This window comes from Heterodontus francisci, chromosome 2, assembly GCF_036365525.1.
Source record: "Heterodontus francisci isolate sHetFra1 chromosome 2, sHetFra1.hap1, whole genome shotgun sequence".
In the NCBI taxonomy this organism is placed as follows: Eukaryota; Metazoa; Chordata; class Chondrichthyes; order Heterodontiformes; family Heterodontidae; genus Heterodontus; species Heterodontus francisci.
The window spans coordinates 206,011,948-206,038,621 of NC_090372.1; the positions used below are offsets into that span (position 1 = coordinate 206,011,948).

Here is a 26,674-nt window from a genome sequence, read left to right on the forward strand (position 1 = left end):
CAAAGTAAGAATAATTTCTCTTAATTTCTGCTACACCTTCAGCATCACTCATACACAATACTTCCCTCCCCTGATTCTCTTCACTCTCCTACAATCACCACACCACATTTTACGACACTTCCTTCTCCCTATCCGCATACCAATATTGGAACTGTCACTTTCCCACACCTCACAGTTACACACTTCATACCATATATTCGACCATGACAGACAGCTCACACAACTCTCACTAACATACTTCCTTCTTTCTTGCAGGAGGAGGTTGCACACAACTTGAGATAGGAAGCTGCCACCAGGGAAGACCATATCCAGCTGCATACCCTCTCCCCCTATGAAGAAAACCTGCTAGCCATCATAGTATAGGCAGTGTCATGGCCTCAGTAAGTGGCATTGCTGCAGGAGATGTCGTGCAGGGTTTCTTCACACCTTAACCTCTTTCTTGTTCTTACTTCTATCTCACTCTGCATTATAACCTGCAGCTGTTTCACCAGCTACCCCTCTTCCTGTGCTCTCCCTTCACACCACAAGCAAACCCTTGTCCCCCTCTTTCTTTTCTGCTGCTGAAGATGTGGAGATCCCTCTGCCACCTCAGGAAGATGTAGGCAGCCTTCCTGAAGGTGCAGCATCACTCAATCTTACGCCAGCAAGCACCAGCTCAGAGACCGGCACCACATGTACGCAAGAGGCTAGGCTAGTGCAGTGAAAAATATATAAAAAAGACTTGCATTTAGATAGTGCCTTTTATGGCCTCAGGATGTCTCAATCACTTTACAGCTAATACGTTTGAAGTATAGTCACAGTTGTAATTCAGGAAATGCAGCAGCCAATTTATACACTGCAAGGTCCCACAATGAGATAAATGAGCAGATAATCTATTGGTTGAGGAATAAATATTGGTCAGGACACTGGGGAAAACTGCCCAGTGCTTCTTTGAAGTAATGTCATTGGACCGTTTATGTTCACCTCAGAGGGCAAACTGGGCCTTGGTTTCATGTCTCAACTGAAGAGTGTTGAACTACAGGCCATCATTGTGCAGGATGTAAGGCAGGGGGAATCGAATACCACAGGACCCTGCTCGCCAGCAGGTGAGATTGTACACTAGCTCTGCTGTAGAGGGAATGCATGAGGAAATGCTAGGAGAACTACCAGTGAGCTTGTGCACAATGGACAGAGATTGGAGGGAGTCCAACGTTGACTTATGTTGGGAGATTGTGGAGAATGTAAGAGACGTTCTTTCCAACTCATGAACACAACAATGCTGCCCACCATGATGGAGACTCTGTTGACATCTCTGATGGCTTCCATGACCATTCACATGACTGCCATTGGAAGCTCAGATGGCTGCCATCTTGGTTTTGTGGGCGTCAGCATTGAAACTGACTTAGAAGCATCACACCAATTCTGTACCTTTTTTTTGCCCAAAGATATACAAGTGCTGAGTACACCATGTCAGCCACTCCACCAGTGTCCTTATTAGCACCACCCAGCCAGCTGGACCAGACTGCCCTGGCCCAGGCCGAGATGCTACAGTATTGCTGCCCGGCCATCGAGACCCAGAGCTGCAAGAGGTCACCCACAGAGGCCATCTGAAGTGCCCTTAAGGGAAGCTCAGCAGCCTTTCACCTCTCAGGCAGTAGCCACTGGGACTTTAACATACATGCACTGCGTGCCCTGGATGCCTATGGAGTGACCTGATCCAATATGGAGAGCAGCGCTTGTGTGGTTGGCAATGAAAACTTATTGGGTGCAAAACATTCACATGAAGGATTCCTATGGGAAAGCAGACCCTGACTGGCAGCATTCCCCAAAGATTTTTTTCTGGATCTCAACTAAATTCTGTTCAGGGCTTATGGGATATTTTTTCATTCGCCAATCCTGTACATTTCTACTGTGTCTCTCTGCCAAGTTGGCACCTACCATCCGTGAAGCACTCGTCTGGTTCCACAGCCTCCTCCGTTTGCTCCGAGTTGGGCTCGTCCTCATCCCCTTTGCTTCTCAGGTCCACGGTACTCCCTTCAGAACAACTGGTGAGGTCGTCCATCTTCTACAGAGGGAAGACAAGCACGCGTCACACTAATTGGATCTGCCAACAACAACTCAGCAAAAGGCTTGTTACAGGATGTTAATTTTGAACACCGAGAGAGCTTTGATCAAAACTTTGTTTGTGTGGTGTATAACACTGTCATAGACCCGTTGGGTCAAATGGCCTGTTTCTATACTGTACACTGTATGAAATGTAATTCCATGTAACTTGGTTTATATTCCTTTGAGTATAGGCAATTGAGGGGTGACCTGATCAGTGTCTAGAATGCTAAAAGGATTCCATGAGGTAGATACAAAAAAAACTATTTCCACTGGTGGGGGAATAAAGAACAAGGGGACATATTCAAAATTAAAGCCAGGCCATTATGGAGCAAAATCAAGAAATACTTCTTTCACACAAAGGGTATAAGAAATACGGAGTTACGTCCCCCAGCTGTGGAGGCTGGGTCACCTGGGCCATTCAATCCTGAGAGCCGTAGAGTTTTAGAGGGTAAGGGTAGCAAAAGATATGGAACAAAGGCGGCAAAATGGAGTCGAGGTACAGATGAACCATGATCTAATTGAATGGCAGTGCAGGCTTGAGAGGCTGCTCCCATGCTCATGCTGCCCACGGAAACTCTGGTGCTGACCAGGCCTACACACACTCCCAAACCAGTTTGCCCTTTGCCCCCTGCGAGGAAGCAGCCTGGTGTTGAGAATGAACAAAAAATATATAACCCGATGTTTCCTCAGGGGTCTAGGCCCACAGTCCTGGTGGTGGGGCCAGGACAATCCATGAAAGAACAAGCTTTATCTCAGTGAAATAGTTCTTCTGTTGAGAAGGGCGAGATGAATTATCACCCCAGCAACATATCTGGCTCCGCGTTAGCTGATATTATCAGTTCTCTCTCTTCTAGTACACTCTCTTTCCTTCAAATCTGCCATCATCACTCCCACTCCTCAAAAAACTCAAGCCTTGACCCCTCCATCCTTGCAAACTACCACTCCATTTCCAATCTGCCTTTCCTCTCCAAAGTCCTTCGATTTGCTGGCGCCTCCCAAGTCTTCCCAGAGCTCCATGTTTGACTCCCACCAATCAGGTTTCTGCCCTTGCCACTGCAATGGCTCTTATCAAAGTCACAGATGACATTCTATGCGACTGTGACAAATGTAAACTATCTTTCTCCTCGTTCTTCGAGACCTGTCGGCAGCCTTTGATGTGGCTGACTACACCATCCTGCTAAAGCACCACTGCACCATTGTCCAACTGGGTGGGACTACGCTTGCCAGGTCCAATTCTTACCTATCTAATCACAGAGAGAATCACATAGAGTGATACGCACAGGAGGAGGACACTCAGTGCATTGTGCCTGCGCCAGCTCTTTGAAAAAGCTCTCCAATTAGTCCCACTTCTTTTTTGGAATTCCCTCCCTAAACCTCCCTGCTTCTCTCTCTCCTCCTATAAGACCTTCCTTAAAACCCATCTCTTTGACCAAGCTTTTGGTCATTTGCCCTAATGTCTTCTTACGAGCCTCAGTGTCCAATTTTGTTTGATAATTCTCTGATGAAGTGCCTGGGGTTGTTTTACTACATCAAAGGTGCTAGATAAATGCAAGTTGTTGTTATTGTTGTTATCCTTCTATTCCTTTCTCCCTCATATACTTATGTAGCTTTCCCTTAAAGACATCCATGCTATTCACCTCAACCACTTGTATATCCAATTGAATATAGGAAGAAACCTACTGAAACATCTGAAACTGAAATTAATAACAAGACCATAAGAAGGCCCCAGACCATGTACAAACCTATAAAATTCTAACAGGACTAGACAGGCTAGATGCAGGGAGGAGGTTCCCTATGGCTGGGGAGTCCAGAACCAGGGGTCACAGTCTCAGGATACGAGGTATGTCATTTAGAACTGAGATGAGGAGAAATTTCTTCACTCGGAGGGTGGTGAACCTGTGGAATTCTCTACCGCAGAAGGCAGTGGAGGTCAAGTTATTAAATATATTCAAGAAGGAGATAGATATATTTCTTAATGCCAAAGGGATCAAGGGATATGGGGAGAAAGCGGGAACAGGGTACTGAATTAGACGATCAGCCATGATCTTTTTTGAATGGCGGAGCAGGCCCAAAGGGCCGAATGGCCTACTCCTGCTCCTATTTTCTATGCTTCGATATAATCTGTTCCATTATAGACTCTGTTCCATCTAGTTTACCTTCGAAGTGAAAATTCTGCACTAAAAGCTTGCAAATCCACATAGATAACCCAATAAAACTTCAGAACATTCATCACTCATCACACCTCCTTCATTCCATACTAGCCTCGTGCCCTCAACAGCCTCAGTCTCAGCAGGACCCAAAGTAGTATTGGATCAGCTCAGTAGGTGCTACCGCTTTCTAACCTTCAGGTCCATTCTCAACCAGCAGCAGCCCCTTCACTTTACGTAAGTCTGTTCCACATATTGACACTCCGTAACAAAAGGAAATCTTCCAATCTTAAGAGTTACTTGAGTTGTTTATTGTAAAGCTGTGCCTTTTATTTCTGTGTTCACAGGCTGGTTGTATCTAAACCAAATATGCCTGAAAGATCCAGTTTGTGTCCCACCACCCATTAAACTTTACTTCCCCGTTTTTAATTCTGCAGGGTTTCTCTTTATAACTCAGAGTGCTCAGTGTTGGAAACATTGATCTGACTCTTTACCAGTCCTTTTCCAATGCAATAAGGATCTTACGAAGTTACAGCACAAAACACTCTAAAAGTAACCTCCCTTGTTCAGAGCTGGAGTAACTTGTTCCAGCAAAAGCAGGACTGAATGCATCGCTTGCAAAAACCACAATACTACTGAATTGTGGTAGTTACTGGGGGCATTGGAAAGGGCCCGGTAAAGAGGCAGCGATAGCTGCCGGCCTTTCTGCGCCCCGGGGGAGTGCCATGGCAGTCGGGCACAGGGTGCCCGATTGAGGGTCGCTCCCGCCTCCCAACCCACCCCCCGGGACCCAAGACGCCCCCCACCACCACCCCCCCCCCCCACTGAAACGACCACCCTTGCCTTGCCGGCACGACCGATCACCTCCCCCACCCCACCCCCGGCGAGGCAACCCCAATTTACCTGCAGTCCCGGCTACATGGCATCCTCCTCGGTTGACCGGGCTGCAGTCTCAGCAGTGGCCACCGCTCTCGGTGGCTCGGCTGGGACGAAGAGCTGCCGGCCCGATGATTGGCCGGCAGCTCAGAGGCGGGATTTCCTCCCTCAAGTGGGTGGACATCCCGCCTCAGGGCAATTAAAGCCCAGGGACCCATAAAATGCAGGTCGGATCCCCGGGCAAGGTGGAAGTGGTTATGTCGGTGGTGAAGTCCCGTCTGCCTAAGGTAAAATCCAGCCCTCTGTTTTCCTGTCACTCAGCCAATTTTGTATCTATGCTGCTACTGCCCCTTTTATTCCATGAGCTCTAACTTTGCTGACAGGTCTGTTAAATGGCACTTTATCAAAAGCCTTTCGGAAGTTCATGTACACCACATCAACCACATTACCCTCATCAACCCTTTCTGTTACCTCATCAAACAACTCAAACAAGTTAGTTAAGCACGATTTTCCCTCAACAGCGCAGAGGAAACAATTCCTTTTAGAAAGGTAGTTCGCTAAAAATCTACTACTAATAAGTGTCAGCTGTGGATTAGTTAGTAACACTCTTCCTCTGGACCAAAAGGCTATGGGTTCAAGTCCCATTCCAGGACTTGGGTACAAAAAATTAATGCTGATGCACCACTGAGGAGATGCTGCCTTTTGGACACAACATTAAACCAAGGCCCTGACTACCCTCTCAAGTAGATGCAAAACAGCCCTTGCCACTAATTTTAAGAAGTGCAGGGGAGTTCTCCTCAGTGACCCTATCTCTCAACCAACATTGCTGAAAAAAAGATGGTCTGATTATTATCACATTGCTGTTCGTGGAACCTTGCTGTGTGAAAATTGGCTGCTGTGTTTCCCTGCATTTCCACTAAAGTGGCTACACTTTTAAAAGTATCTCATTGACTGTAAAGCCCTTTGGGATGTCCTGAGGTCATGAAGGGTGTGGTATAAATGCAAGCCTTTCTTTCACACTCAACTGAAGTGAGCCATGGGCTCAGACATCTTTCCCTAGGTTGGAATGGCAGGGATTGAAACATTTGTTTTGCACTCCTTATTTCTTATTTTTCTGAGGCATTAAAAAAGGATTTTTTTTTTTATTCATTCATGGGATGTGGTTGTCGGCTGTGCCAGCATTTATTGCCCATCCCTAATTGCCCTTGAGAAGGTGGTGGTGAGCTGCCTTCTTGAACTGCTGCAATCCTTGGGGTGTAGGTACACCCACAGTGCTGTTAGGAAGGGTGTTCCAGGATTCTGACCCATCGACAGTGAAGGAACGGTGATATAGTTCCAATCCAGGATGGTGTGTGGCTTGGAGAGGAACTTGCAGGTGGTGGTGTTCCCATGCATCTTCTGCCCACGTCCTTCTAGCTGATGGAGGTCGCCGGTTTCGAAGGTGCTGTTGAAGGAGTCTTGGTGAGTTGCTGCAGTGCATCTTGTAGATGGTACACACTGCTGCCACTGTGCTTCGGTGGTAAAGGGAGTGATTGTTGTGAATGGGGTGCCAATCAAATGGACTGCTTTGTCTTGGATGATGTCGAGCTTCTTGAGTGTTGTTGAAGCTGCACCCATCCAAGCAAGTGGAGAGTATTCCATCACACTCCTGACTTGTGCCTTGTAGATGGTGGACAGGCTTTGGGGAGACGGGAGGCGAGTTACTTGCCGCAGAATTCCCAGCCTCTGACCTGCTCTTGGGTCAGCCATGGCTCAGTTGGGAGCACTTTTGGCTCTAAGTCAAAAGTCATGGGTTCAAGTCCCACTCAGGTGACTGGAGCACAAAATGCTAGACTGACACTCCAGTGCAGTTCTGAGAGAGTGCTGCACTGTCAGAGGTGCTGTCTTTTGTGCAGTTTGGGGCTTCAGGTGGATGTAAAAGATCTTATGGCACTATATTGAAGAAGAACAGACAGTTCTCCCTGGTGTCCTGGCAAATTTCATTATAATCAGTCAACATCACTGAACAAACAGACTGTCTGGTCATTATCACATTGCTGTTTGCTGGATCTTGCTGTGCACCAACTGGTTGCTACATTTCCTACATTATAAAAGTGACTACACTTCAAAAGTACTTCACTGGTTGTAAAACATTTTGGGATGTCCTGAGGTCGTGAAAGGCGCTAAATAAATGCAACTGTTTCTTTCTTCTTTCTTTTCACTGAAGGGAACCCTTCCCCTTTAACTGCCAGGATTCCATTAAGACTGAAAGTGAGTGAATGAGATAATCAATTACTGACAACACTCAACATCTCATTTGTTAATGGAGCTAGGAGACAAAGTGGTGTGCCTTGTGGATATGACAGTCTAATGAGCGGACAACAGGAACAGAAGTGCAGTGATTAGAGCTTTTCAGAATTGATTAACCCTTAACCCCGGCCTACCCAACCCCCCCATCTTCTTGGGTTGACTCTATTTACAGAAAAGCGCTGATTGTATGTAATGTGGACAATGAATTTACCATTCATCTATCATATGACAGATAACATGCTTTGCTCACTGCCTTTCTGACATCAAGTCCTGGATGAGTCAATATTTCCTTCAGTTCGGAAGCAGCGAAGGCCGCAGCCATTCTCTCTAGCTCTTGACAACACCTACATGCCTCTGGCCCCCAAGTCCATCAAACTCCTCCCCTTCCACCCCCTCCCCCACACCCCCTCCCTCAATGCTCCCGGCTTCCCTTTCAGGCTGAAGTCAACAACTGTTCCAATGCTCTCCTGAGAATATAAGAAATAGGAGCAGGAGTAGACCATTTGGCCCATCGAGCCTGCTCCGCTATTCAATACGATCATGGCTGATCTTGGGCTTCAACTCCACTTTCCTGCTCACTCCACGGGCTGGATCTTAAGAGCCCGGAGCCGATCTCGGCGGTGAGCAGGAAGGATGCACGCCAAAGAGCACCAAGATCTTGCCCGCAGGGGCTCATTTAAATAGCCGGGTGGCCCCCGCCACCCCCCCAACAATCTCGTGGAGGGAGTGGGCTGCCCGTCCCCATTTTTAAAGGGCAGCAGCCCTGCTGCCTAATTTAAATCTTTAAAGACAGAACCCCTCAAAATTAAATAAATACATTTCCAACACCTCTTTCCCTACCCCCCAATCACAATTACATTAACTATTTGCCCTTCCTCCCCTACAACACTTACCTTTAACATCTGACCTTTACTCCCCCAAACTGCACAAAGTTTACATTTCAACCCTTCCCACCATCCCCTACACCCATTATGTTTATTTGCCCCCGTCCCCCCACCAGACGGGGATTTGAAGACGCAGGAGTGCCAGCCGCCGTACCGAAGATCGTGGCAGTCCCTCAACTGCAGGTAAGTGTATGTTAATTCATTCATGTTATGGGTTTGAATATTTTAATTGTGGTCCCGTCGCCCAGCAGCGGGTGGGGTGGGGGGGGGGGGCCATCATGGAGCCTCGCTGCCACCGGGAGGATTGGGCCGGGCCCTCACGGCGTCGCGGTCTGTGGCGGGCCTCATCCAGAGCCATCTTTTAAGATCCACCCCCGCCACGGAAGCCGACGCCTGGGGAGAACAAGATCTCTTGATTCCCTGAGACCCCAAAAATCTATCTCAGCCTTAAATATATTCAATGATGGAGCATCCACAACCCTCTGGGGTAGAGCATTCCAACGATTCACAACTCTGTGTGAAGAGATTTCTCCTCATCTCAGTCCAGATGATCAGCCCCTTTTCCTGAAACTGTGCCTCCTTTTCAAGATTTCCCATCAAGCTTAGTGTTTACCCTGTCAAGCCCCTTAAGAATCTTGAATGTTTCAATGCCACCCACCTTGCACCTTTTGAAAACCTGAGCTCATCCAAAACTCTGTTGTCCATATCCTAACCCGCTCCAAACCTCGTTCACCTACCATTCCTGTCCTCGCTGACCTATATTGGCAATGCCTTGGTTTTAAAATTCTTTTCCTTGTGTTCAAATCCCTCCATTGCCTCACCCCTCCCCAACTTTGTAACTTCCTTCAGCCCTATAACTCCCCAAGGTCTCTGCACTTCACCATTTCTAGCCTCTTGGTGGCCATGCCTTCAGCTGTCTAGGCCCCAAGCTCTAGAATTATCTCCCCAAATCACTCTGCTTCTCCTTTAAGATGCTCCTTTACACCTACCTCTTTGGCCACCTTTCTTACTATGTTCTTAGGGTATCAAATTCTGTTTGATAACACTCCTGTGACGAATCTTGGGAGATTTTATTATGTTAAAGGTGCTATATAAAATCAAGTTGTTTTAAATTTGGTGAATGCAACCTCATATTGAACCCCAACCTGAGCTTCTTTCTCAAGGCCTTTATTGCGAGGGGGATGGAGTATAAAAGTAGGGAAGTCTTGCTACAACTGTACAGGGCACGGTGAGATCAAACCTAGAACACTGCACAGTTTTTGGTCTCCTTATTTAAGGAAAGAAATACTTGCAATGGAAGCAGTTCACAGAAGGTTCACTAGGTTGATTCCTGGGATGAGGGGTTTGTCTTATGGGGAAAGGTTGAGCAGGTTGGGCCTATACTCAGTGGAGTTTAGAAGAATGAGAGGTGATCTTATTGAAATGAAATTGAAAAGGGGGCACAGTTTCAGAAGGTCTCCCATTTAAGACGTAGATGAGGAAGAATTTCTTCTCAGAGGGTCGTTAATTTTTGGAATTTTCTACCCCAGAAAGCAGTGGAGGCTGGCTCATTAAATATATTCAAGGCTGAGTTAGACAGATTTTTGATTGACAAGTGTTATGGGGGTTGTCGGAAAGTGGAGTTAAAGCCACAGTCAAATCTAATTGAATGATGGAGCAGTCTCAACGGGCCAAATGGCCTACTTCTGCTCCTATTTCTTATGACTACATTCTTTCACCTCCAGACATTGTTTACCTTGCTCCCCTGCTGTTGAGATCCAGGCCTTTTGAGGACTTAGAAAGGAAGACCTGCATTTATATGGCACCTTTCACAACCTCAGGGTATCCTAAAGTGCTTTACAGCTAATGAAAAAGTTTTGAAGTGTAGTCATTGTTATAATGCAGGAAATACCACAGCAGCCAATTTGCACACAGCAAGCTCCTGCAAACAGCAATGTGATAATGGCCAGAGAAGTTGATTTTTAGTCATGTCAATTGAGGGATAAATATTGGCCACAGATAACTTCACTGTTCTGGAGTTTCAGCTCCGGTCTCTGGTGTGGGACTTGAACCCACAACCTTATGATTTAGGACAAACTATGCTACCAACTGAGCCATCGCTGACACTTAACCCTGCTATGCCATTTTGGAGGGCATTTTAAGAGTCGCCCACATTGCTGTGGGTCTGGAGTCACATGTAGGCCAGGCCAGGTAAGGACGGCAGATTTCGTTCCCTAAAGGACACTAACGAACCAGATGGGTTTTTACAACAATCGACAATGGTTTCATGGTTATCATTAGACTAGCTTTTTAATTCCAGATTTATTAAATGAATTCAAATTTCACCGTCTGCTGTGGTGGGATTCGAACCCAAGATTTTGGTCACCTGTCCTAATATCTCCCTTATAGAATCATAGAACAGGACGGCAAAACAGCAGACCAAGAGAGGCTCTTTCAAAGAGCAATCTAGTATCCAGTCCCCCTGCTCTTTTCCCAAATTCTTGCAATTTTTTTCTCCTTCAAGTATTTATCCAATTCCCTTTTGCAAGCTACTATTGAATGTGCCTCCACCACCTTATCAGGCAGTGCATTCCAAATCCAAACCACTCGTTATGTAAAAGTGTTTTTCCTCATGTCACCTCTGGTTCTTTTGCCAATCAGCTTAATTCTGTGCCCTCTGGTTCTGCACTTCAGTCATTTGAAACAGTTTCTCTCCATTTACTATATCTAAACCCTTGGTGATTTTAAACAACTCTATCAAATCTCCTCTTAGCCTTCTCTGCATGAAGGAGAACCACCCCAGCTTCTCCAGTCTATTCACACAATCCCTCATCCCTGGAGCCATGCTCGTAAATCTCTTCTGTACCCTTTCCAAAGCCTTCACATCCTTCCTAAAGTGGGGCACCCAACTCTGGAAACAATGCTCCAGCTGGGGCCGAACTAGTGTTTTATACAGGTTTAGCATAACTTCATGCCTTTTGTAATCTCTATTCCTATCTATAAAGTCCATGCGGCTCAGTGTTCAATTTTGTTTGATAACGCTCCCGTGAAGTGCCTTGGGACTTCTTACTAGGCTAAAGCTGCTATATAAATGCAAGTTGTTGCTCTTGTAGTCAAAACAGGATGCGGGCAATTATGTTACCTCCCTCTCTGATTTCAAAACCCTCATATTTCCAACTCTGCTTCCACCCACCCCCCCCTGCCCCCCACTCCACCCCGCACCAAAACCACCTCCTCAAGTAATTCCTTATTCTCCCAAGCAGCTACCTCTTCACGGTGTGATGATTTCTAAGATGCTCCTTTAAATGAGAAGCTCTATATAAATGCAGCTTGTTATTGCTGTAGACATTGTTGGTTCTAATGTCACCAAGGAAATGAAGGTACATAACAGAGCAGAGTTCTTTGGAAGTATTAATGATGTGATTGCAGATAGACTATTTAACAGGAACAGTAATCTCCCTTCAAGTGAGACTAGTAATAGCAAGGGCATTTTTCCCCACAGTATTGCTGGATAATGGAAATAGGTTGTTATCAAAGGCAGTTCGTGCTGTGTCAATTAAATATTTTAATGTACAAACTGGATAAATATATGGCTACGAGTGGGATTTACTGTTAGAATGTTGTGACGATCAAGTTCGGGACAGACATCAGGAAGTACACATCAGATAATCAACAGCTGGAGCATGTTACCAGGAGAGTTGATTGAGGACATGGTCAGGGACATATGTCGGAAACAGTCAGGTGCTGTAATGAAAGACAGTAGGGTTGGCATTCTAGAAAGGAGAGAACAAATGGGAGGAAGCATCTTCTCTTTGTTATGTACAGGCACAGATGATTAAATGCTCCATGGAATGAGATGGCTAGTGTGGTGCCAAGGCCATGGAAATCTCATCTGTGACACAACAGGTCAGAAGTAAACAATGTAGGATGTAATATTAGATTTATATCCGAGAATGGCTGGTTACCTTGAGCATCAGGGAGAAAGACTGCAATCTCCTGGTGGGTTTGCTCCCATCCGTCAGGATGTGGAGTGGGTTGGGCAGAGTGCTTGACAGCAGAAATTGTGTATCTATATCTCATTGTGTCTGCATCTTTGTATCTTAGGGGTGTTTGTGTCGTCCTGTTTCTGATATTGTGTGTGTGTCTGCGCAAATGTGCATGATGGAGACTACGTGTGATTGTAATTCTGTATCTTTGTGTGTACCTGGCTGTAACTATGATTGCGTGTGCAAGTACACCTTTGTGTGAGTCTGTGAAAGTATAATGACATTCGCGGGGAATGTGCGTGTTTGTATATGATTGTGGCTGTGTCTGTGTGTACAGTGTGTGTTTGTGTATGTGTGTATGTGGACTTTGTGTATAACAGAATAAATTTGTTTCATTGGACAAACGCTGCAGTCAGGTAGCATGTCAGGTAGCACGCCTGCCGAAGCTCATCTGCTGCTGAAACCCTCATCCATGCCTTTGTCACCTCTAGATTCAAACCTGACCTCATCCAAAACACTGCTGTTTGTATTCTAACCCACTTCCATTCTGGTTCAGCGATCATTCCTGAGCTTGCAGGTCTACATTGGCTCTTGGTCCAGCCACAGCTTGATTTTAAAATTCTCATCCTTGTTCTCAAATCCTTGCAGGGCCTCGTCCCTCCCTTCCTCCGTAACCTCCTCCAGTCATACAACCCTCCAAGAACTCTGCACTCCTCCAATTTGGCTTCTTACGCGTCTCCCAATTTTCATTCCTCCACCCATTGGCGGCCGTGCCTTCAGTTACCTAAGCCCTAAGCTCTGGAATTCCCTCCCTAAACCTCTCCAGCTCTCTCTTCCTTTAAGGTGCTCTGTAAAACCTACCTTTTTTTGACTAAGCTTTTAGTCACCCGCCCTAATATTTCTTACATAGCTCAGGTCAAATTTTGTTTGATAACGCTCCTGTGAACAGCCTTGGGATCAAGTGTTAATCATAGAATCACAGTACAGAAGGAGGCCATTCAACCCATTGTGTCTGTGCCAGCTCTCTGTGAGAGCAACTCAGTTAGTCCCACTCCCCTGCATTTTCCCCATAGCCCTGCAAATATTTTCTCTTCAGATAATTGCACAATTCCCCTTTGAAAGCCATAATTGAATCTGCCGCCACAGCACTCGCAGACAGTGGAATTCCAGATCCTAACTATTCACTGCCTAAAATCGTTTTTCCTCATGTGATTATTGGTTCTTTTGTCTTTCATCTCAAAACAGTGTCCTTCGGTCCTTAACCCTTCCACCAATAGAAGCAGTTTCAATCTATCTGCTTTATCCAGACCCCTCAGGATTTTGAACACCCCTAACAAATCTCCTCTCAATCTTCTCTAAGAACAGTCCCAGCTTCTCCAATCTATCCACGTAACTGAAGTCTCTCATCACTGGAACGTAAATTTTTTCAGCACCCACTCCAATGTGTTGACATCCTTCCCAAAGTGTGGTGCCCAGAAATGGATACAACCCTCTGAGGCTGAACCAGTGTTTCATGAAGGTTCATCATAACTTCCTTGCTTTTGTACTCCATGCCTCGATTTATAAAACCCAGGATCCTTTTATTAACATTCTCAACCTGCCCAGCACTTTCAATCAAGCCTCAGAGAGGGTACGAATGAGATTTACTATAATGGTACAAGGGATGCAAGACTACAGTCATGTGGAGAAACTAGAAAAACTGGGATTAATCTCCTCAGCAGAGAGGTTTAAGGGAAGTTTTAACAGGGGTGCTCAAATCTTGAAGAGTTCTGATAGAGTAAACAATGAGAAACTATTTCCAGTGGCAGAAGAGATGGTAATCAGGAAATTGGCATAAGAACCATAGACGAGGTGAGGTGAAATTTTTTGACTTATGATCTGGAATTAACTGTCTGAAAGGGCGATGGAAGCAGATTCAATAGCACCTTTCAAAAGGGAATTGCGTAAATACTTGAAGGGGAAAAATTTGCAGGGCTATGGGGAAAGGGAGGGAAATGGGATAAATTGGACAGATTTTTCAAAAGCCTGCACAGGCAAGATGGACCAAATGGCCTCCTTCTGTGTTGTATCATTTTATGGCCATATGATGGGATAGCTTTGCATCTGGAGAACATTCATTTGCTTCCTCTCACTGGAGCTTGCAAAGATGAATGAGGAGTGCTGAAAACTGCAGGAAGCCAAGAGAACAGAATAGGCAGACAGATGGTAAGAATGGGGAACTCTTGCAAATGAATGTGTTTACCCTTCTTTGTGGATTTACCATTGCAAATCTGAGCTTGCATACATGCAAGTGTGATTGTGTAGGTGAATAAACATCGTATTATAGCTTGCAAGAGAAAATATTCCTACAAAGGGAACGACCGGTTTAGGATTATGTGAGAATGTTGGAAATATAAGGCTGGTAACATATTTTGTACAGCTACGCTGCTTTTATGAAAGATCTAATCATCATAAAAACTTTTTAAATTGGTGTAGATTGTACATGTGTCATTCTCAATATTCCTTCACTGTGAGTATCTGGGCAGAGTCGCAGAGTGACCGCCTCTTTAATTGTACCGAACTGATGCTATTGCCATGGTAACACCTTGGAGTTCTTTTATTATAGTCTTGCTGTAATCACACTTATTCTTCACCCTCTGGTGGAAAATGAACAAGTATGCATAAGCCTCTGTACCAATTGAAAGTTTTCAGTCTGGCTCAGAAGGTAATTGGCGCAATTCAGGTTAAGTGCAATCAGCAATCTTATAACTCACTTCAGAAAACCAGCATGTGCGATTTTTTTTTTCCCTTTACTGACTGTGTGGAGCTCTATGATGTGACTTGTTAACGTCATGCCACTGTATTCTCCCTGGCAGACCCAGTCTCAACATCACTGACACTGGAAAGCAGTGTGGCTTTAAAGCTATGTATTTTATTATTATTATGGCAGCATTTATTGCCCATCTGTCTTCTGGAACTGCTGTTAGGAAAGGAATTCCAGGATTTTGACTCAGCTACAGTGAAGAAACGGTGATATAGTTCCACATCAGGATGGTGTGTGGCTTGGAGGGGAACTTGCAGGTGGTGGTGTTCCCATGCATCTGTTGCCCTTGTCCTTCTAGGTGGTAGAGGTCGCGGGTTTGGAAGGTGCTGTAAAAGGAGCCTTGGTGCGTTGCTGCAGTGCATCTTGTAGATGGTACACACTGCTGCCACTGTGCATCAGTGGTGGAGGGAGTGAATGTCCTCATGAAGATTTTCTTTGACTCATGCTGGATTGTCACTATAGGAGGTACGGTTGTCATGGGGTGCAGTTCCCAAGTCACCTTTGCTGACAGTGTGAAAGGTCACTGGAACAGTCGTTATATTCCCCTTCTTGTTCAAACATATTGTTCAGGCTAACAACAACAACTTATATTTATATAGCACCTCTGACAGAGTAAAACATCCTAAGGCACTTCACAGAAGTGTTATCAAACAAGATTTGACACGTAAGGAGCTATGAGGACAGGTGTCCAATAGCTAGATCAAAAGGGTAGGTTTTGAGGAGCGTCTTAAAGGAACAGAGAGAGGTAAAGAGATGGAGAGGTTTAGGGAGGGATTTCCAGAGCTTAGAGTCTTAGGCAGGTGAAGGCATGGCCGCCAAGGGTGCACCAAAATAAATTGGGGGATGCCCAAGAGGCCCGATTTGGAGGAGCACAGAGTTCCTGGCGGGCTGTAGGACTGGAGAAGGTTACAGATACAGAGGGTGAGGCCATGGGAGGATTTGAAAACAAGGATCAGCCTTATTGGACACAGTAACTCCAACTGGGGCCTAACCAGTGATTTATAAAGGTTTAGCAAACTTTCTTTCTTTCATACTCTATCCGTCTGCCTATAAAGCCAAGGATGCCATATGCTTTTTTAATAGCCTGCCACCAACAAAGATTTCAGTACATTCATCCCTAGGTCTCTCAGTTCCTGATCTCCCTTTAAAACTGTACCATTTAATTTAGATTGCCTCTCCTCATTCTTCCCACCAAAATGCATCACTTCATTTTTCTCTGCATTAAACTGCATCTGCCATGTGTCTGCCCATTTCATCATCATCTCAAGCATGAGTCAACAGGTCTGCTTCAGCAAAATTGCTGAGGCCTTGAAATGATAGAGCAGAACGGCCGCCTGCTCATCCTATCTCTTGCTTCCTCTCAATGGCCAGTGAACGGGAGAAGGAGCATCATTGATCTCTCACACAATTAGCTGGCTTTGGCAGCTGGGCAGCCCAGGGTTTGGAGCAGAAACACAGAGGGCAAATGATTTGCTTACATAAAAACAGGATTTGCAAGTAGACCATTTATTTACAAAGCAGGAAAACTGCACTGCAGGTGGTACAAGGAGGCTAGGGAATCAGGAAATTTGCAGACAAGTAGGATTTATCTGCAAGCGACTTTCAGACAAACAGGGTTCACCCTACTTAAAATGTTCAATTCCGTTCTTCACCAGATCCCTGGCCAACTCATTTTGAAAAGAATGTATCAACAGCATGTTAACCACTTTGTGTGAGAATTGTATTCCACATAAACACTGTTCAGTGAGGAAAACAAACCCACTAATCTCTAGAGTGTCTAGCAAGGCAGTATGTCAGGACATTCTCTTGCATAGTTACCCCTTATGTTCCTTTTCATTATTTTTCCGCGTGAAATGTTAAGAGTTCAAAGACAGGAACTCATCATTAGCACACTTCCTGAACGCTCTCCCGAATTGTTAATGGGATTTTGAAGGTAGGAAAGCCAAAATGGTACACAGTAATTTAAAAGTTATTATCTGTTTGATTATCTAATGCAATATGTCCCAGCTTATAAACTAAAATGTTCACATTACAGGATCAGTAGATGTCAGCTGTGGTGCACTGGGTAGCATGCTCACCTCTCAAGTCAGAAGGCTGTAGGTTCAAGCTCCACTCCAGAGACTTCCGCATAAGTTCTAGGCTGACGCTCCACATTGGAGCTGTTGGATGGAATTTTGTGCTGGGGGCAGTGGTGGGGGGTCTCGACATTGGGGGAAGCTTTTGCCAAGATCTCTGCATTGAATGGAAGGCCCCCCAAATTTACTGCCAATCAGGCACTTAACTGGATAGCAGCGGGCCTTCTGTATGATTTAGGACCCCGCTACTGGAAGTCCTGGCCTTGCAGAGCTGCTGGCCAATCAGAGGCTGGCAGCTGCAGCGCCACCACAGAGGCACCAAGGAGCGGTGCTGGAACCAGGATCCGGGGGAGGGGCGGGGGAGGTCGTCAAGAAGGGCAGGGAAATGGTTCTCAGCACCGCCCCACCCCCTCCTTTCCCAACGCACTACAGCCGGGTAGCAGCCCACAAGGGTTTTAGTGCCTTGCTTCCCATGCAGTGACAGGGCCGCCCAGGTAATTGCTGTTGTGGTGGGAAGAGGCCCTTAATTGGGGGTTAATTACCCAGTTAAGGCCCTCAGTTGGCAGTGGGGCAGATAGGCCATTCACAGACTTTCCTGCCCCAGACTAAACTTCAGCAGAGATGGGATGGTGGCGGGAACCCCCTCCCCCGCCCCCACCACCATCCCACCTGATTTTATGCTCTCCCCTCTTCCTAACCCACTGTGGGGGGAAGAGCATAAAATTCCACCCATTGTCTTTCATATGTGATATTAAAACAAGGCCCAGGATAATACTGGGGAAAAAGAGTTAACTTCTAATGATAGATGGTAAAAGCTATACTTGTATTTCTGTTAGTATAGAAGATGAAGAGGTGTTTAAAATGATTAAAGTAATGAAAGGCTAGATAGAGAGAAACTTGCTCCCTCTGGTAAGAGAGTCCAGAATAAGGAGGCAAAACCTTATTATAGCTTGGCCATTCAGGGTGATGTCAGGATCTACTTCTTCAAACAAAGGGTAGTGGAAATCTGGAATTCTCTCCCTCAAAAAAGCTGTTGAGGAGTTCAATTGAAAATTTCAAAACTGAGATTAATAGATTTTTGTTAGGCAAGGGTGTTAAGGGTTATGGAACTAAGCGGATAGAAGGAGTTACAATTCAGATTAGCCATGAACTAATGGAACAGCAGAACAGATTCGACAGACTAAATGGCCCGCAAGCAGCCAATTAGATGAATAGCCAATTAATAGGTCTTCACCATTTGAATAGTGGTACGGAACCATTTTTACTCATCAGTTCAACAGGTAGATGGGGCCTTTGTGCAATTTCTCCTTTGAAAAATTGCATTTCCAGTACAGCACTGCCCGGCATTATCAGTCTAGCTTATCTGCATAATGCCTGGGGTTTGAACTCATTGGTAAAAGTACTACCAACTGAGACAAGCTTATACTTAAGTGAAGTGAGTTACAGGGCTGGAAAGAGCAGCGACTGTTGTGGGGATCAGGAGATTGAGCTATGAGAAGCAAACACAGTGTGAGGGGAAGGTGAAATATAGCTGTGAACAGCTGTCATGACAGTATTGGGAATCTTCCCTTTCATCTTCCCTCCTGGGTTACACTGGGTTTCAGCTGGAGAGAGGTTGCTCTGTGGATCTTTGCCCCTGAGGATTTTTTGCTTAATTTACCCTTTGGAGGAAATTTATAGGCCCCGTTCTCAGGAGCTGAGGCAGGTTGGGTAGAGTCAGAGATAGCGTCAATTGCTTAATGCACTTGAATAGCCTTTGCTCATGTGCTGATAACCAGGGAGAAGACACATTTGAAAATCAATACTGGTGTTAATCTGACTTCGTGGACACAGATAGTTGACTGGCCAAAGTTAATTGGGAACTTGATGAGGAGTCAAGGAAAGGGCAGGGGCAGGAAGACATCGCATTTTCGCGGAAAGCCTCTTTTCATTTAGTGTGTCGCTTTGAAACTATTCATTGCTCCTGGGGTGGCAGCATTCGCACATGCATAATGAGTCACATTATCAAATGCAGTCCCTGCCAAGAAATCCCTGAGGCTGAGCCAAAGAAGGTGCTTGTTCTTCACAGGGTTATCAAAGGAAGCAAACCTTCCCTTTTACGGTTGCCCACCAGCCTCAATAACATGACATCAAGCATTTGCTGGTGTGTGAGGCCATGTTACTAAAAATACTGCACTTTGTGTTTGTTTTTCGCTTAAACTTTTGATCCCAGCTCCGTCACTGAACCCCCGCTAACGTTCAGCAAGCCCCTACCCACCCCCCCCCCCACCCCTACCATGCCATGGAACGTCTCCGTTTCTGACCCTGCTGAACACTCAGGAATGCCACAAAAGGCTATTTTGTTCTTTATGAAAATTATATTTTTTACACTGAAGTCATTTGGAAGTCACGGCAGGAAAGTGGGTGATACGGCATTATTCCTAATTTCCCTAACCTTTTTGATGATGCAGTCTGCACTTCTTCACTTTTTCAAAAGGACAGACACTCTATGATTGAGGCGTCTGTGAAAAAAATCATTGGTCTGTGTAGGACTGGTACTTATGTACTAAATAGATTAAAGAGATTTCCTGTGACCTTTTTTTCTAGTAAGTACTGTTATAAAACTCGAACTTGGTGTCAGCTAGTCACTATGATTTGATTTACATTGTGTGCTCGCCCACCCTTTTCAATCTTGGCCATGTCCTGCTCGATGGATATTGCCCCTTAGAGCTTCTCATACATTGAAGATGTATTAAAAAGCTCAGTGGAGTTGCCAAGGAATACAGTGAGTCCAGGAAAGCTCCTGTAGTAATGGCAAAGGTATTGCATTCCTGCAAAATCTGCTTTCCTGCTTTCTTGCATTCAGGATGCAGAGTTTTGCTCCGTGGAGTGCAAATTGGAAGTAGAAGAAAAAAGGAAAGACTTGCATTTATATAGCGCCTTACATGACCTCAGGATGTCCCAAAGCACTTTACAGCCAACAAAGTACTTCTGAAGTTTAGTCACTGTTATAATGTAGGAAAGGCAGCAGCCAATTTGCGCACAGCAAGCTCCCACAAACAGCAAAGTGATAATGACCAGATAATCTGTTTTAGTGATGTTGGTTGAGGGTTAAATGTTGGCCCTTCTTCACAATAGTGCCATGGGATCTTTAAGCCCACTTGAGAGGGTAGACAGGGCCTTGCTATAATGCCTCATCTGAAAGACAGCGCCTCCGACAGTACAGCACTCCCTTATTAGAGGGGCTAATTATTTTTTCCAGCCAACCTCCTGCTGAAAAGGTACTGGCACAATGGGATTGTTTAGGAAAACCGTAATCCCGGGATCACGGTTACGCCTGACAGCAGTCACACCGTGGCCAGGTACTCTGAGTGACTGGCATTGTGTGGGGTGGCTGAATGAATGAGCGTTTGAGGCCATGGATAAGTTGAGAGAGGCTGTGTGGCTATGCTACTGGGTGCTGCAGAAATGCCATTTCAAATTCAATCCCTAGATGGTAATCCTCTGGAATCTTGTTTATGCACTGGACCGGGATGGACAAAATAGTGGAATAGAACCAGATACCATGTAACGGGAAAGGCTGGTCAGTACTGAACAGTCAAGAACACAATCAAATGCGTCAACATTGTATTTGCACACAAGGCTATTTCATTCCACTGAAAATTATACTGAAGGTTTTTCTTTGTTATTATTTTGGAATGCTGCAACTACCGGCCTCACTTAAAAATAAAGATGATACACAAGGCCACAGGCTTTCTAACTCTGGTTGGACAGTTACATCAAATCATCTCCGACCCCTGTGTCCAGTCAAACTGCTTATTTTCCACATCTTCAATATTTTTATAACTAATAAACAAAAATGTTCAAAGTAAAAGGAAAATAAAACACACTATTTTAATAACCTGATGAATTTTCTCCCAGTTACTAGTGACAGTGTTCAGGGGATTACTCTTTAATTCCTGGAGACTCCATGGTCAATCCGAAAGGGTTGACAACCCTACATGGCAAAAGAGCCCTGGCTGTAAAAACACCAGTACGATTGCTAAAGGCACCTTGGTACTAACAGACTGTCCCATTCTCCTCGCATTCCTTCTTCTCCCTCCCATTTCTGTGGTTCTTTCCCTGAGGGACTCTTCTTATTACACCAAAAAAATCTCCCAGAGAAATACCAACTGCGCCATATACCAAGGTGAAAAGAAAAGCATGGACAAAATGTTAGACCACATCTGGAATATTGCATTTAGATCTGGGCACCACACCTCAAAAAAAAGATATATTGGCTTTGGAACGGGTGCAAAGCAGAATGATACAAAGAACAAGAACAAAGAACAAAGAAAATTACAGCACAGGAGCAGGCCCTTCGGCCCTCCAAGCCTGTGCCGATCCAGATCCTCTACCTAAACATGTCGCCTATTTTCTGAGGGTTTGTATCTCTTTGCTTCCTGCCCATTCATGTATCTGTCTAGATACATCTTAAAAGACGCTATCGTGTTCGCATCTACCACCTCCGCTGGCAACGCGTTCCAGGCACCCACCACCCTCTGCGTAAAGAACTTTCCACGCATATCCCCCCTAAACTTTTCCCCTCTCACTTTGAACTCGTGACCCCTAGTAATTGAATCCCCCACTCTGGGAAAAAAGCTTCTTGCTATCCACCCTGTCTATACCTCTCATGATTTTGTACACCTCAATCAGGTCCCCCCTCAACCTCCGCCTTTCTAATGAAAATAATCCTAATCTACTCAACCTCTCTTCATAGCTAGCGCCCTCCATACCAGGCAACATCCTGGTGAACCTCCTCTGCACCCTCTCCAAAGCATCCACATCCTTTTGGTAATGTGGCGACCAGAACTGCACGCAGTATTCCAAATGTGGCCGAACCAAAGTCCTATACAACTGTAACATGACCTGCCAACTCTTGTACTCAATACCCCGTCCGATGAAGGAAAGCATGCCGTATGCCTTCTTGACCACTCTATTTACCTGCGTTGCCACCTTCAGGGAACAATGGACCTGAACACCCAAATCTCTCTGTACATCAATTTTCCCCAGGACTTTTCCATTTACTGTATAGTTCACTCTTGAATTGGATCTTCCAAAATGCATCACCTCGCATTTACCCTGATTGAACTCCATCTGCCATTTCTCTGCCCAACTCTCCAATCTATCTATATTCTGCTGTATTCTCTGACAGTCCCCTTCACTATCTGCTACTCCACCAATCTTAGTGTCGTCTGCAAACTTGCTAATCAGACCACCTATACTTTCCTCCAAATCATTTATGTATACCCGGGCTTAAACTATTAAACTATGAAGACAGGTTACATATTCACAGGTTTATATTCTCTTGAGTATCAAAGTTGAAGGAATGATCCAATTGAGGTGTTTAAAACGATCCAAGGAGTTGGTAGGGTAGATAATGAGAAACTATTCCCTCTGATGGGGGAATCCAGACCAAGGGAGCACGACCTTAAAATTAGAGTTAGGCTGTTCAGGAGTGATGTCAGGAAGCACTCCTTCATACAAAGAATAGTGGAAATCTGGAATTCTCCAACTTACCCAGTAACGAAGCAAAGCATTAACACACAGATTGAAATATGGAAGTTCCCTTTTAAATTCCCCCAATTACATTCACACACACACTGGAAAAAGGTTCACAAATTCTCTCTGCAAAGGTCTGTTACAAAAAAAAAGCTGAGACAGTACATCAGTTGAAAATTTGAAAACTGAGATTGATAGATTATTCTTCAGGTGTTCAGGGTATTAAGGATTACAGAACCAAGGTAGGTAGATGGGATTCAGATACAGTGTTACGACCGAGGTGGGAGGACTGCATTGTCTTTTCTAGTTCCACTTCTCCACAGGTCACAACATATATTTAAATGTTTATCCAGTTACCAATAGAGCCAATCATATACTCTATTTTTTATCCCAGAACAAAATACACCAACTTGGTTTCTTTAATAAATGACAAAATTATCAGTTTATTCTGAAACAATACTTAACCAGTAACGAAGCAAAGCATTAACACACAGATTTAAACATGGAAGTTCCCCTTTTAAATCCCCCAATTACATTCACACACACACACTGGAAAAAAATACAGAAATTCTGTCTGCAGAGGTCGATTACAAAAAAAAGACAATAAAGACTACTTTAACCAAATACTTGCTAATTCTTGATGAAAAAAGGAGAAAATATGGAAGGATATCAGTTATCCCTTTTTTGGTCTGGCGTCTGTGTATACAGAGGCAGGTCACTGGGATCATTTCAGAAGCAGTCCGCTCTGGAGATGCGAGAATTATTCTAGTTGGCTTTCTAGGAGAAGTATGGCATCAGGGTTTTCTGCCAGCAGACACTTGAATTGCAGGATTTTTTCTAGCTTCTCAGGAGCTATACAGCACCAGGGATTTTAGCTCTCCCACACTGGATCTTTGCAGGATTTCTTCAAAGAGGTAGAGAAAGATGTGAGCTGGGTGGTTTATTTTTCCTTGGCAGGAAAAATACCAACTGTCTTCAAACAGTTCATACTCCAACTAAACTGAAAACAACGTCCAAACCCCAAACAGCGAGTCAAACTCCTGACCTCCATAAACCTCGACATGTGGCTTCTCTGTAAACATTTTTCCCCAGGTCACCAAGGATTCTGTTGTTTACTGAGCCCAAAGCACATGACTTCCAGCACAGATGGCTTTTCAAACAACATCTCAAGAGTCCTTTATGTGAACTTGGTTAAAAAAAAACACATTCATGGAATGTTTTCAGTTTTAACACAAGTCCTCAAAAAGAAATTTTAAAAAAGGAAGAACTTTCATGACAACAGATCAGCCATGAACTTAATAAATGGTGGAAGAGGCTCGAAGGGCTGAATGACCTCCTCCTGTTCAACGTTTCTATGTCGAACTTGTCGTTGAATACAAGTGTTAAAATATTTTCACCACTGCACGCAGCTATCAGAGAATGGGCAATCAACATTGCTGCTGTCGTGGAGAATTAGAGTCAACTCAGTGAGTTGAGTGTCCCTCCACACACCAATTCTACCAGAAATATTGTAAGGGTGGCAGAATCCACCCACTAAACGACATTAGTGAACCATTCAGTCTTTACGAATGTGATTTTTATCAGTTTGCCACGAAGAGGTCCCCAAACTCAGTCAGAGCAGCATGTCCTCCCCAAATGATCGCTGACTTGGATACAAGTGAGATGGACGTCCTAGGCAACAACATTACATTTAAGGAGCGCCTATGATGTAGCAAAACATGCCAAGATTCTTCATAGGAGCATAATCAAACAAAGTTTGATGCTGAGCCACATAAGTAGGCATTAGCTGACCAAAAGCTTGGTCAAAGAGGTAGCTTTTAAGGAGTGTCTTAAAGGAGGAGAGAGAGGTAGTGAGGTGGAGAGGTTTAAGAAGGGATTTAGTGCCTTGGAACAGAATGGTGGAACAGGCTCTAGGGGCTGAATGGCCTACTCCTATTCCTGTGATCCTAACTCATGGATCAACTAAACTGACCTAAGAGAAGATATGGAAAGATGTCCTTTATTTTGGTTTGGCGTCCCAAATGCATATTGACGGCTGTCACTGGGATCTTCCTAGAGCAGTTCTTTCCAGGCGATGTTGAAGATCAGTTTGGGTAGGCTTTCCCAGAAATGCAGCTACAGAGGCATCAGATGGGCCTTATAGAAGATGACATATGTTGTTCCAAACCTGGCATACAGTTTGGCCTCTGTGTACATGTAGACGGGTCACTGGGATCTTTTAGAACAGTTCTTTTCAGGTGGTGTTGAGAATTAATTTAGCAGGCTTTTCTTCAAAGACAGCAGACGCGATGAGTTGACACAGTGGACTTCGCAGGGTCTTTTAGAGAGATGCTGGAAAACTGAGCTAGGTTGTGGTCTTCTTTCCTTCCTTGGGAATTCTCTTCTCTCCTTGGAAATTCTCTTCTTTTTTTATACAGTTCAACACCAACTCAAAACAATTCAAAAGTCAAACTCCAAACAGGAGGTCAACCTTTTCACCTCCATCAAGCTTGACCTGTCACTTCTTTGTAAACAGGTGTCCAACGTTTTCTGTTGTTTCTTGAGCTGGAAGTCAGGTGGTTTCCCAGAAAGGCTTGTTGCTGTTGGTGGAAGTCAGGTGGTTTCCCGGAAAGGCTTGTTTTCCTCACAAGACTTCTCAGTGCCCCTTTTAAAAAACATTTCCAGGGACTGTTTTTTAAAGTCAAGTAGCCTTCCCCCCCTTTGATAACGCCAAAGTTTAACATTTCATCTATCTTTCAAAAATGAATCCTCAAAAAATACATTTAACAAAGCATAGAGGCACTTTTGTAAAATAGCACCACATCAAACACTAGATACAAAAAATTACCATTCCACAAATAGTTTCTTAGTCAAACAAAGGTCAATAATATCCTTGTTAAATACAACACTTAGGTTGAGAGTTATGAACAAGGTACTTCACAGTGCACTGTGTGAACTGGTTTACACCATATTTAGATGGCACCATGTTCATTAAGGCCAGCTCAAGATCTACTAAGGGTATTGGAGTGGAGTGGGTGTAGTACTGGATAAGCCACCTGGAGGTTTGCGGGTTCAAATCCTACCAATGGTAAATTATGAAATTCAATTTGTGGATGAGCATCAGGAAAATGACGACAAAAGCAGCTATTATCATAAAACACGCCTGGTTTGTTAAAGGGAAACTGCAACTTGAAGCCAGTGTTACCCATGAACCAAGAAGAAATGTTTTTAAACCAAGCACTGTAATATAGATGCAACATCCTTAAGCCATTCAGGGAGCATTGAACACACCTGTAGAAATTCCATCCACCGCCCCCCCTACCCCACCCTGCATTCAACATAGGCACAATGTCACCTCTTGTGTGTCAGTCATAGCTCAGAGGTAGTTCCCTCTAAGTCAGAAGGTTCAAGTCCTATTCCAGAGAGTAGAGCACAAAATCCATGCTGACACTTTGATGCAGTATTGAGGGAATGCTGCACAGTCAGATGTGCCATATTTCGGATCAGTCGGAGACCCATCTGCGCTCTTAGGTAGACATAAAAGGTCCCGGGGCACTATTTTGAAGAAGAGTAGGTGACTTTCCCTCAGTGAGTTGGTAAATATTTACCCCTGAACCAACATCACTGAAACTGATTGACAGGTCGTTATCGCATTGCTGTTTGTGGGAGCTTGCTGTGCCCAAATTGGCTGCCACGTTTCCTATATCATAACAGTGAGTCCACTTCAAAAGTACTTAATTGGCTGAAGGCACTTTGGGATATCCTGAGGTTGTGAAAGGAGTGAAATAGATACAAGTTCTTTCTCTCTTCCTGGCCTCAGACAGACTGACGGCCAGCTCATTTGTACATCCAGCCCATAAATATTAATCTCGTGATTGCAATTTTGAAGCAACAGTGCTTCTGCAATACCAGTTTCTCATTGCTCTGATCACCGGGGCGTACTGCGTTACATACTCATTAGGATTGCTAATAAACCAAACACAGTGACAAAGATCAATTAGAGTTTGCAATGGCTTTACATTCACCAGTTCCCCACTAGTTTACAAACTCC

The 26,674-nt window shown here is 44.6% G+C and overlaps 1 protein-coding gene across 1 annotated transcript in view; it reads right to left on the bottom strand.

Moving 5' to 3' along the window:
* Positions 1-26,674, bottom strand: part of scn5lab (sodium channel, voltage gated, type V-like, alpha b) — a 371,240-nt gene that overhangs the window by 104,063 nt on the left and 240,503 nt on the right. The window contains exon 17 of the mRNA XM_068015187.1: positions 1,918-2,044. Within this exon, the coding sequence (XP_067871288.1) occupies positions 1,918-2,044 (127 nt within the window). The remainder of the gene's footprint in view (positions 1-1,917; positions 2,045-26,674) is intronic.